The 12,967-nt window shown below is 35.7% G+C and overlaps 1 protein-coding gene across 1 annotated transcript in view; it reads left to right on the top strand.

The window, feature by feature from the left end:
• Positions 1–12,967, top strand: part of FMN2 (formin 2) — a 160,531-nt gene that overhangs the window by 119,684 nt on the left and 27,880 nt on the right. Inside the window, exon 15 of the mRNA XM_086460400.1 lies at positions 8,175–8,226. Within this exon, the coding sequence (XP_086316526.1) occupies positions 8,175–8,226 (52 nt within the window). The remainder of the gene's footprint in view (positions 1–8,174; positions 8,227–12,967) is intronic.

The raw sequence follows: 12,967 nt of genomic DNA, 5'->3' as shown, positions 1-12,967 counted from the left end.
GGTATGCTAGCTAACTGCACATCTGTTCGGTGCCTAGTTCTGACCTCTCTGAGACCTTTAAGCAGTGCGGTGCTTTAGAATCAGTAGCAAGAAACATGGGGTGAGGAGCTTGAAGCTGCACATGAAATACATTGTATTTTACTTCTGTGAATGTGACGTATGACAACATAATAGTGAGTAGTCGCTGAGTGCGCATAACTAAGTATGATGGAGCGTTTTTCCCTTTTTTTTTTTTTTTTTTTTTTTTTTTTTTTTTTCTTGTGTGTTGGGTCTGGGTCCCACTTCTCCTTCCATTCAGCTGACAGCAGATGTCATCTTTCAAAGGGTGGCAAATAACCTATCTTCTAACCAGACTGCTGCCTCGGATTGAAAGAGGACACAAATAGAAAAATATGGAGAGAGTCCACATCTTGAAACACAGCATGTATGAGGGGTAGATAGACTGAGGGGTGGTGGTTGTTGTTATTAATGTAGTTATTAATTTGAGAGGTCAGTCTCCGTTTAGTCTATTCTTGTTAAGTTTAATTTTTTTTTTTTTTGCTTTCAGCAGTAATCAACTTTTAGTGCTCACGTATTCATTGAGTGTTTAAAATGTGGTTTCATAGGTCTTGGTAATAATCTATGTGGCTAGCACATAATGTGACTTGTTCCTGTTGTGTGTGTAAAGTCATTGTGAAATGCAATGGGTTGGAATCTATATAAATGTTTATGTGTTTAACTTATCATAGGTGTTGAAATAAAACTGTAACAACATAATTGGGAAAATGTCCAGCATATTAGATGCTCTATCCGCAGTTATCTTCAAGAAACTGGGGTCTGAACGAAGTATTTAAATGTTCTTTTTCATGTATGTATGAAAATCATGAAAATGAGGGAGAGGGAGTGGGTATTCTTCATGCTCACAACCTTCTATGAGTTTGTCATAGGAAATACAGAAGGATGTAAGGTTCTTGCTAGGATTCCCAGAAGAAATCCTCCTTTCTTCTCTTGCAAAGCTTTCTTAACATGAACGTACCCAATAATAAACCATCCAAATGTACATGGATCTTTGTTCAGTGTAAAATTCTCAAAACTATAGCAACGTAGCTCCAATGACTCATTGAAAATGCATTATATCTGTTAAAAAAAAAATCAAAACTGGCTCTACTTGAAAGTTACTGGAAAGCACATTCATAGCTGATTATAAACAATACTAGTTAACACTTTAAATAAAAGAGAGGAAAAAAGCAAAAATATTTAGGACATAGACAAGCAGATGAAAGGATTCTTGTTGCCTTCCATCTGAGATTACTCAGATTCATTCCTGTATTCAATTACCTGAGAAGATGTGATATTCCCTTAAGAGAAATCAGGAGACCAGAAGGGATGGCAGTTTCGTGCATCTTCTTACTCATAGCCCTTTGAAATCCGTTCAGCAGAAATAGCTTAAATTGCAACAGGGTTTAGGGCCAGACGGTGACTACAGACAGTGATCACTGGGTCAAGATCATACCACAAAACAACAATAAAATGTTCTGGTGTAACAGAAACTCTGAGAGGGTGTTTGAATGCTGTTGAGTAGAACTACAAGGTCTACTTGGAATAATTTCTGAATTGGAACTAAAAGGTCAACTTATTTTGTGACTATGCTTATCTAGTACATTTGCATGTAAAGAACACTGATGATTCCTGGTGTTACTGAATATTTAATTTTAAGCTTAAGTTTTGATGAGGTCTTTTGTGGGGTGTTTGGTTTTTGGGTTTTTTTGTTTTTTTTTTTTTACAAAGTCACTAAGCACAAGCCCCTGTCACCATTTAAAAATTAATGATCGTCTAACTTTTCTTTACAATCTTTCCCAAAACCTACTTCTTTTTTGATGTTTTCCATCTAACATTAGTTCCTCCCAGTGCCACTCTTGTCCCCAACCACATTAGTTTTATTAAATAAAACATGCAAAGAGAATAAATAACAACATCCAAAAATTGAGGGAAAACACATTCAGAATTCTAAAGCGGGGAAGAAAAGATTGTCTCAAGAGCTTTCTGCTGATCCTGATGTCTTTGCTATTCTGCTTTGGTATTTCAAGGTATTTCAGAACACACTGTTGAATAATATGCTGACTGCTAGATAAAATAGCTGGAAGTATTATTTTGATGTTTTCTGGGAGCATTTAAAAGTCAATGTACTACCAAGGAGAACGGAAGAATTCTTTTAGAGGCTCTGGCAGAGGTCTTGTAAACTTGAACATTAGACCCTAATACCACCAGTGTAACTGTGTGCCCTTGCTTGTGGTCGTTGTTTATCCAGTACTTTCCCTATCTTCAATTTCTTTCTATCCTAGTCACATGCATGAGATACCTACAGAAGGTATCCTCATGGCCTGTATCAGGTACCTCATGTCCTCAGATCTTAGTGGAGCTGGGTCAGCAGTGACAGATGAACCGCCTGACACTTTTTCCATACACTTTTTAAGAAGGTCTGTCATTCGATTTTGTTTTTAGTTTTGTTTTATCGGGATTTTTTTTGAGTTCATGGCTCTGCCAGAGGAAATATTTGGTATGTTTTCAAAGTCCCAGCTACTATTCACTCAGCACCACTGTGGAAAAAAAATACATCCTTTTTAAAGATCCTGGTAAGTCTGCAGCAAAGATTTGTAAAAGGGTTAGAAATAGTTTCCTTTTTTCAGTAAAAAATGTTCCTAAAGATTCTGCTTCTTTTCAATAGTATGTGTATAGCACAGGAGCAGAATAGTCCTAGTTTGAAGTCTTTGACCTCCCAGTTAGTCGTAGGTCAAATATTTCTTAAGATTTTTAAATCCTCTGGAATAGACGATAAAGAGTGAAATGTTGCACTTTCAAACAAGAAATTGCAACAACTGATAATAGAGGCAACAGATGTTATATGCAATATCTGTCTGTTCAGGAAATAATCTGTACATATAGAAAATAGATATGTAAATAACTTTTATTAAAATATCAGGTTTAATGCAGAAGGTATAATGGTTAATTTGAAAGAGACTAATATAGAAAGTTTATTGGACTGAAAATGAGAAGATACTTGGCAATGTTCTCAGTTCACAGGGAGGCTTGATTCCTGCAGAAACTTTAGCATAATAGATCCAAAATGTCACTTGCCATTGAGGTCAGAAGGCGCAATTTGTGGTCAAAAAATGGCTTTTATGTCTTTAACTTTGAACCCTTCTTCATTTAATTTAATCTTCTAGGCTTCTTAAAGAGAAGGAAAAAAAAAAGGACTATTTGCAGAAAAGTGAATTATACTGTCCTGCTAAAGACTATTATTTTCTAGAATGCCTGTGTATACTTCTCACATTCAATTTTGTGAGACGCTTCAGATTTTCATAAATGCATATGTTACTTTAGTATGGCTATTCATATATGTGCCTTTGCAGAAGTTTATACGTAATCTTTGCAGGACTCTAAAAGAACTGGAAGAGCAAACGTGGAGCAATGCAATGTATCATTCTGGAATGTGGGTATATGCTGATAACGACAGAGCTTTTGTGAATTAAGTTAATTAGACTTTTTTTGTGAGGCCTTGTTGGAGAGCTCATTTGGAATTGCATGAAATCAAGTTTTATGCCCCAATTATAAAATATCAATCAGTAAATTTAAGCAAATACAAAAACTGATAAGGTTAGAATGTCTGATGTGAGTAAATTTTGAAGTAGTACATATACCCTGCAGTTAAAAGAGTTGATTAAAGAGTCTTGGCTATAGTACAGTCGTCACACTTAGCAAGGAATGACATAGGGAGGAAGGAATGTACTTGAATTTTAACCAAATATATAAAGTATTTAGGAAGTATAGACCTTGCTCTAAGGGGACAAAATCTTTAAATAATCTGAAGGTATCATAATGGTAAAAGCAGACAAACAGTGGAACATCATCCAACAGGAAGGCATTAAAGATGCTTTCAAAAGAAAAAGTGAAAAGACAACTAATTCAGTATATGTTGCAAATAGTAGATAAGGCAGCTTTGCTCCATGAGAGGTCACTTTCACTCTAAAATGTTATTTTTTGATGTAGCAATGTTCTTCAGTATGACTGGAGGTTATTTTTCAACTACATCCTTTTAAGTAGATTTAACAGAATATATATGCCTTCAGGATTATGAAAGCTGCCTATAAAGCCCTACAATATATAGAGTGTATGCAGGCAGAGGTATAAAACTAAGTTTTACCTCTGCTTACCAATACATTACATGAAATATAGAGGCTAGTATTTCCTGGTGTGGTTCAGTCTTTGAAATGCCACAGCATATTTGGAGATGATTTAGTAAGTTCGTTTCAAGGATCAAGAAAACTACTCTTAGCAGGGGGTTGGAGAAAAGATGATGAGTCAATAAAATATGGAATATTTTTATTTGGGAAAGATAACTGACCCGAGAGCAGGGTCAAAAAAGCCTGCAAGCAGTTGCTGCTATGGTCAGCTGATGGATTCTGAATATACATATGAAAGCAGATATGGCTACCGGATGACTACAAGACTTCTTTTAATGCTTTTTGAAGAAAATCAATGACTTTCTGAAGTAATCTTGCTTCTTGAGGATAGAGAAACAGAAATTTTAGTGGCAGAACGGAGAGCTCAGATGTGCTCAGCTGCCATAGTATCCCTGGAAATGACCAATTTTCATGTATCAGCCACTGCCGTGGTAGAATTAACATGGAGCGGGTAGGGATTTTCTCTTTTTTAGTTCACCTGTAGGAGGAGTTCTCTTTTGTAAAAGGAAATACATTTTTCTCCTAAGACTGTTCTCCCAAGGTGAACATCTTGCAGCTGGAACTTAGCGCTTAATTGATAGAGGCTACCAAGAAGGAAGAATGCTAAACTGGTGACTTTCAGGCACTCTCTTTACAGTAGTGATGAACTGGTTTGCAGGAAGAAGTGACAGTAAAGAAGCATTATATGGAATGAAATGGTCTACTGCACTCTGGGACACTTCAACTGAATCTCGTAACTGAATTTTATATCCTCCCCTGGTCGAACAGGAAAAAGGAGTTGAAAGCAGTTTATCAGTGAGGCGATTAGTGCAGAGCAAAATACCAATAACCGCTAGTATCAGGTGATCATATTAGTGGCCAGTTCCAGAAGTTATAGGAATCCCCAGCTGCTTGAACATCTAACAGTTATTGCTTTTTACCCAGGTGATAGTAAGACTTCTGTGTTTTTGGTAACGGGAAGCTTTCTTCCTTTGCTGGTTAAATCTCAATGCATGTCTTTGACTAGCCAGTGTCCACAGCATTCAGATGTTTACTGCATAATAATACAAAACCAGTCATCTGAATATTTTCTTTGTACAGGGACAGATCCCTGAGTGTACATACCATATTTTCTTCTCTTTCATTGGTGCCACCTATTGTCTTGTGGAAGCAGGATTTTTTTCATACTGTTTAACTTTTTATGTCTAGAAAAATGAGAAAGCAAATGGATTGCAAGTCAGATTTACACTTGAATAACATCCTTTTGATAGCATACAAAAGGTGTAGAAGTGCCATCACATATTTGGAACAGACTACAAGGGAATTCTCTTTTAGAGAAAATTCTTTCCTTGCAAGACTCTGTTTAATGCCACGAGGTGATCTGATGCAGGATGAAATCTCCGTGGGTATAGTAGCTGCCTTATGTATATGTACTTATTTTTAAAAAAATGCTATTAAATGCACCTGTTTCATTCAGGTATTCTCAAGATTCTTTTCATTGTGTAATACCCATTCTCTATGAAAAGATTAAAAGCACATATATCTGAAGTATCTTTTTTTCTTCCTTTCTGGACCATAGTAAATTTCCTTTTTAATTGAAACAAAACATGCTCCAAAATAGGGACATTCTGACATGGTTTGATAAGCGTAGTATAATATCTTATGCTTGCACTTTTTCAAAAAGTAAATTGTGGAATATTTGCTCCATTGTTCGTGGGTAAGTAATTGTTTGTAAGCATGTGCAAAACAGTTGAAATAAGGAAGAAAAAAATGCCCCAAACTAGATAGCTCAGATGATGTTATATCCCACCAATCCTGGAAATTTTAAGAGTTATATCCTACAAATGTGATGTGTGTACAAAAATACTGTCCTAGGCTGAAACATGCTAGCCTCCATTTCCAAGCATTGTTTAACTGAGAGGAGTCCATTACATTTTTCAGTAATAGAATTATTTATTTTAAAAGTTGTATCTGCAGATATTTAGTGAAAGTGCAAATGCAGAATTAGATATGGGATCTCCCTTCATCCAAGGAGTTTGTATGCAGTTTCTTCTCTCTTGCACCATATGGTTTTACAAGTCATACCTTCACTTTCAGGACTGAAGTATGAAGAGGAAAAAAAAAATTAACAAAATTCTGTCAAAGCTGCCAGGTTTCACCTGGTTTCATATCCAAACCAAGGCAAGGCTTTCAAGAAAAACTCTATAAGTTAGCCCAGATTCACTCAACACTGGGCCCAAGTTCACTCAACAGGGTTGTGAGCCCTCACAAACCTTTTGAAGAATCTGGGCTGAGTTTCAAGTTGATATTGAAACCTGTAATCAGGCAGGCTTCACTTGCTCTTGAATTTCCTTGAGAACATTTACCCAGCTCTACCTCAAGTTTTCTGTGGTTTGGTGGGATTTTTTTCACTTTCAGCAAAACAATGATGGAGCCCAAGTCTTCAAGTAATGATTAATAAATACAATGTTTGCTGCTGCAAACATCCAGGCACTGCTCACCCTACTCAGCAGACTACATTACTGCTAATAAAAAGCATTTACAGCATCAGACATAGCTCTGGTCCTTGTTCTGACTGGGGAAAGAATTAAGAAAACTCCATTTGTGTGTCTTTGCTGGAGATTTCACGTGTCTGTTTTCGTGTTAGTGTATGTTTGTAAAGTGCTGTTGATTGAAACATTGTAACAGGAAATGAGTGGTTACCTTTGTTCCCTAATAATTCCATTGCCTTTCTCATCTTTGCCAAATTTAAAATCAGGAATTCCTTTCTCAAGGGCAGTGTGGCTACAATGTAGAAAAATAATTTTATTGAATTATTATTGGAGAGCTATGTAGGGAAAGTGGAATGAAAAATAGCTTAAAGGTTTGTTGTTCTTTTTTAGATTCATACATGAGCTCTGTACCATTGACATTTGTTTCCAGGACAGTTCAGAGCCTCTTCATGTCCCAGAACCCGTTAACTCTTGGGAATTCTAAAATACACCTTGCAAATTAGCAGGCCAATAGTCCAACAGACTGAAAAGGGGAATCAAGTTCCAAACTAAAAAGCTTTTTGCTAACGTGTGCAGATCTTAAATGGGATTTAAGTTGGGCTACCTGAATGACTATATAGGTATAAATCTCACCTAAGCACACATGCACAGTGTAGTTTGTACAAACGCTTTGCACATTGGTGATGCCTAAGTTAATATGCGTGTACTTGTAGGTTTTGTGTATCAGAATACCCATTTAAGTGAAATGGGTACAAAATAAAATATGAGAGAACATATGGAAAATAGATATTTTTTTCAGCAATGTGTGACAATGACAGTTTCATATTTTTAATTTCCTTCATATGATCAGCAAATGATAATTTCCTTCATATAAAAACAGTCATGTCTTTAATATACCTGCTGTGGTTCTAGTGCTTCATGAACTGATGTGTGTCCAGGGAGATGGTGTGTGCAGGGAGAGGGAAGAGTAGTTTTATTTGTAACTATCAAACAACTTTTAGAAAGCTATAAGGCTGAATTCTTCCTGCTCTTCAATCAGATTTTCCTTCTCCTGATAGACCAGTTCCCACATTTGATAAGTTTTCAGAACTTGTCTTTCTTTAAGATCTGCTTTTATGTCACTTTCACGACTTGGTTGTTGTTTGCGTTACTGCAAGATTTTTTTTTGAATTTTCAAAACTCATTTTGAGTTTTTTTTGTTGTGGTTGTGTTTAGTTGGTGTGTTTGTTGGTTTGGGTTTTTTTTAATAGTTATAATTCTATAGTTCATAATTAATATGAATATTCATGTAGTTTTGTTTGTGTGGGGTTTTTATGGCTTGTTTTGGGGTTTGTTTGCTTGTTTTTTTCTTTTAGAATTGATGTACATGACTATATCCTCAGGTGGTTTCTGTACATTTTATACATGACACATGTACAATTAATATTGTCCTGAATTTGCTATCTTTCACCTTGTAGCTAATTCTTTGATTGTATTTTTACAGCTAAAATAGACCAAGAAAATGAAGAGAAGTCACTGACAGAAGCACATAAAAGGTAAGAAAGAACAATGCAGTAAAACTTTTCTTTGAAAAATGTGTTTTGGTAGAAGTTGCTCTATTGGTAGCCAGCATTATTGTATTTTTGAATAATGAAAGAAATGTGCTTAGAAAACTAAATGATATTTATTTATTGCGAATTTTAATTTGACAATTAGGAAAAAAAGTTGAAGGAATATAGACACACAGCCTACCTTTAGAGAAATAATGCATATGACTCCTGTATTTCAGAAAATGCATGTACCTTAGGTAAACATAAATTCAGTATATACCATTTGGACTGAGAGAAAACTGTTCATACTGCACCAGAATCACTGTGATTTGACAGACACATGGCATTCCCTGGACATCTATTATTCATTAGGTACCACTTCCTGTGTTTATAAAATGCCTGCTTTAAAAAAAAATCAAGGATGGAAATCCGGTTTTTAATATACTAATGATATGTATAATTAAATGTGACTTCTTTTGTAAAATTGCAAATAGGCCTTCAAATAGTTTTTTGTGGCAAAAAACAAAATACCTCATTAAATTTCATTGCAGATGAGTGCGGTTGAGAGATTTTTCAAAATTGGGAACTTCACTGCTTTGCACAACTTGTGGTTTCTTCTGATTTTTTGGCAGTGTTTTCCAGAACTTCTCCAGAAGCAGTGTTTAAATGAGACAGATTTTTATCTGTCCCAGCAAAAGACCAAAATATGACACACAGCATTTATAGTCCAGATTTAGTGAAACTGACAGTCTACATTTGGTTTTCTTTCCCTAAAATTAGCATCTTCCTTTGGTACTGGCTACAGCTGCCACTGAATATGTGCTAATGAATATATTCATTATATATTCCCAGATCTGGGAGGTCTATGAAGAGGATTCCAGTAAGATATATCACTATAAAAGCTTCTAGTTTTTTCTATGGTTTGTTATCCATTCTATGGCCCCGATGCCCAAATTTTCTCCTGCTGTAATATCACAGTGCAGTTGACATCTTTCCTGCTACACCACACTTTCTTTCTATTCCTTTGGGCCATGTACTGAAGATAGTACCTGAAAAGGAAGCCAAGAGGAGAGTGGGTGTTCCTCTGCCACAAGAAGCATCCTTCTTACTTGTAAGCAGATCATAGGTCCTTGAGTGGTACATCGGTGATGTAGGATCCCGATGGAAAAAAATAGGACAAAGGGAGTGTTGGTTTGGCTTAGTATCGTACCTCTTGCTCAAGTATATGAAAGGCATTCCTGACATTTCTTAGGTTTGTTTAACTGCTGAGTTACATAATTCTTATCCTTAAAAATCTCCTTCACAATAACACTTTGAGAGAAGAAACCGCTGTTAGGAAAAGAGGTTTTTGTGATCTCTGACTGTTCTTTTAAGGAAACTGTTTCTCCTATGGCAAATAGATTAGACTACATGTCGAAAGCTGACATATATCTAAGGACAAATCTGCAATCTGTTCAGAAATCTTGTGACTAGTCACTGTCTTCTGGTGTCTTATTCCCTCTCCATTCTAATTTTTTTTCCGTGACTGCACTGGAACCATCATATCAGAACCTTTCTATTGGTATACGTAGCATCAGTAATATGGGGGAAGAAAGCAAACTGCTCCCTGGATTCTCATTCATCTTGGTCTGCTCCTTCTGACTTGTCCTAATTCTTTCTTCTCCCCTATGTTGAATTCAGCAGCTCCTTTTATGTAGTAGTTTGCCAAAGAAAATTCAGCTTCATTGTTCCTTTTTACTGTGAATGTCTAGCAAGCATAACATCACATGGAAAACCTTTCATGGAACATGTGAAGAATTATGCTACGACAACATTAGGGCAAAGTTATTTTTTACTATTAACTAGGCTACATCTTTCTTTTTTCCTTCCCACTGAAATTCTTCATCAGATCAGTGGTATGTGTTAAAATACTGAAGAGAGGTTCATGGTAAAGTTTTGGTATAGTTTTAGTATTGTGTGTTTTTATTTCACTAAGATCTTTAATTTGGCTTAGAAATAAAATGCTTGGGATCTTTTTTGGTGGAGGTGGCTGAAAAAGAAGATAAGATCTTAAAAAGCTAAATAAAAGATTAGTTACATTTGGCTAATCATAGGTAGAACAGCAGTGCACAGGATGACTAAACAAGCAAGTAGTGCAAGGAAAAGTGATGGATTAGATGGAGCAAAATTAATGTGATTAATGTGCTTGGCTTTTCCTTTTTGAAGTGGATAACTTCAGTCCATGTATAAGTTCAGGTCTAACCCACGAGAGCATTTCATCAGCTTTCAGTAAAAACTACAATTTTTTTTTTTTGTTAGTTCAGGCACAAAATATTAAAGCTGGTATCTCCAGAAAATTACAAAAGTCTGAAAGAAAAACTCTTGCAGGAATAACAACAAAAATGTTTCTAAAATGAATAATGATTTGGGGAAAATACAGCAATGTGTATTTTAGAAAAGCTCAATTGTGCAATAGATGAGCTGAAATGGAAAGTTAATCTTCCACACAAAATGAAGACAAAATGGAATGTCTGCTCCAGGGACTCCATACAGTGTATAGCTGTTCATTTGTCAAAAGTGAGAAAATGTTTAATCGGTTTTGAAATGATGAATTCTCTCTTTATTTATCGTGTTTAGTGACTTTAAGAGTGTCAGTATGTAAAGTGTTTATCCAAGGAATGGGTTTCTGGCACACGGATAAAATGAAAAGTGAAATGTTTAGCTCACAATAGGCATATGTTCCAAGATCTCTCTGAGTAAGTATCCTAAGATGAGAAGAAAGCACACAGGTCTGTGTTTATCTAGCTTATGCAGGCAGACAAGGAAGGCTCCAGCCTGGTATTAACACTGAAGTGACATGGAATGTCTTCACCAAACCCCAAACAATTACATCATTCCCTTAACAATATTGATAAAGTGTAATGAAAAAGAACCTGACACTTTCCAATTAGATCCTCATTGCTAAATACTTGAGAAACTGTGAAATACTTGACAAAGTAAAAAACACTGTTTTGGGGGAGGGGAAAGAAGTAAAATAGGAGAGGGAGAGGAGGAGGAGGGAAAGAGATGCGTCTATATTTTAGGATTCCAAAATTTGGTGCCCTTTTTTTATTATTTTATTTTAGATTATGTCCTCTGTCCCAGGACGCATAGCTATATGTTCAATTCATACAGCTGTATATAGCATTTAAACATCTTAATAATTAAAATTTAACATCTTTGAAAATTGGGAGATACAGCACACTTTGCACCAAGCAACAAATACATTCTCCATTTTCTGTATTTTCATTTACTTAGCTTTAAATATCTCTGATCTTTCAAGATATGATTTTATTTATTTTTTCTTTTTTTTTAAGCAGGGAGAAAAACTTAGAAGCACTATTGTTTCCAGGTATGCTTAATAAATTTTAGAATGGTATAGAGTTTGATCACATTATCCACAGCAAGTTTGAACCAAGATTGCATCAAAGTTGTTATGAAAATGATAGCTGATGTCTTGTTTACCTCCTAGGATAAAAGGCAATAGCAACAGCAGCAATATAATCTTGCTGGTTTATAATCAGAAATGAGCTAATTACTCCTCTCCTTGCACTTCATTCCTGAAGAAGCAACAGCTAAACAATCTGACTAGAATTACCAGAAACAGCATTTGGTGAAGCTGAAGGTCCTAATTCTTTGCCTTGCTGTCTCTATAGCTATGAAGGAATAGTATGTAGCTTTTATTACTTTCTTATAATACCTTACCCAGTATTTAGTTCTGATCTCCTTGGAAGGCTTCCAGATTAGGATCTTTTTTTAGAAGAAAATAAATCCAGTCTGTAACACTGATATCTCTTCCACTGAAATAGTTAAGATGATCTTTTTCTTTTTGTTCTCCTCTACCTGCAATGATTTGTCTCTTCTTGGAATAACACCTCAGGAATCATTCACAAATTGAACTGGAGATGTTTGTTTTAGACCTGAGACACAGTCAGATGATCTTCAATTCTTCCTGCTCTCTCTCAGTCAAACAATGAAGCATCAGGTTCTAAATTCAATGCAGTAGCACTGAAAATTGCTCAGTTTATGTTTACTTACACTGCACTCATGTAAAAGGCAATGTATGCTGAGCATCTAAGAACACTACAGATCCTTTAATTTCTAATATTTCAGGTAGTATAACCCTGCTTGAAGTGATAACGCAGGTCATTAAGACAGCAGCTCCATATAATGGTGGCTTGATTTGGGGTGAAATTGTTCACCTGTTTTTCCTTCTGTAATGCCTAATGAGAGCTGGATAGACAGAAATGCCACTCGCTGTCATGGCTTTGTGTACACCACTGATTTTAACAAATCTGAGAATTTAATCTGTTCTTTAGTAAATGCATTATGAGAATATATATTTGTTTTATAAAAAGTCAAACAGAGGACTTTCTGCCTTTTGACATAAGTATCAACTGGGGAATTTAGGATGCGTGTGTGGCTGGGTATGGAACACTCATCTTCCCATGTCAGGATATTTTTATTTGGTTCATAATTTGCTCCTGTTACTTGTACTTTCCAGTGATTTTTGGCTTTTAAGAGCTTCCTGAGTGCAGCCTCCAAGGCACCTCTTCTGTTTTCAGGGCTTTTAATAATCCATTTAGCAACGTGCTGTTGCTTTCTTTGCTAGCAACAAATGACATTAATTTTTAAGAGAAAGGTTTACCTTTAAATTCCTTGCAAAAAAATACTCCTAACACAACACTCTTCACAGATTTCCACTGGCTTCACCGAACATGAGACTTGG

The sequence above is a fragment of the Leptosomus discolor genome, chromosome 2 (assembly GCF_034619465.1).
Source record: "Leptosomus discolor isolate bLepDis1 chromosome 2, bLepDis1.hap2, whole genome shotgun sequence".
NCBI classification, from domain to species: domain Eukaryota; kingdom Metazoa; phylum Chordata; class Aves; order Leptosomiformes; family Leptosomidae; genus Leptosomus; species Leptosomus discolor.
This window is presented reverse-complemented; position numbering and strand designations above follow the sequence as displayed.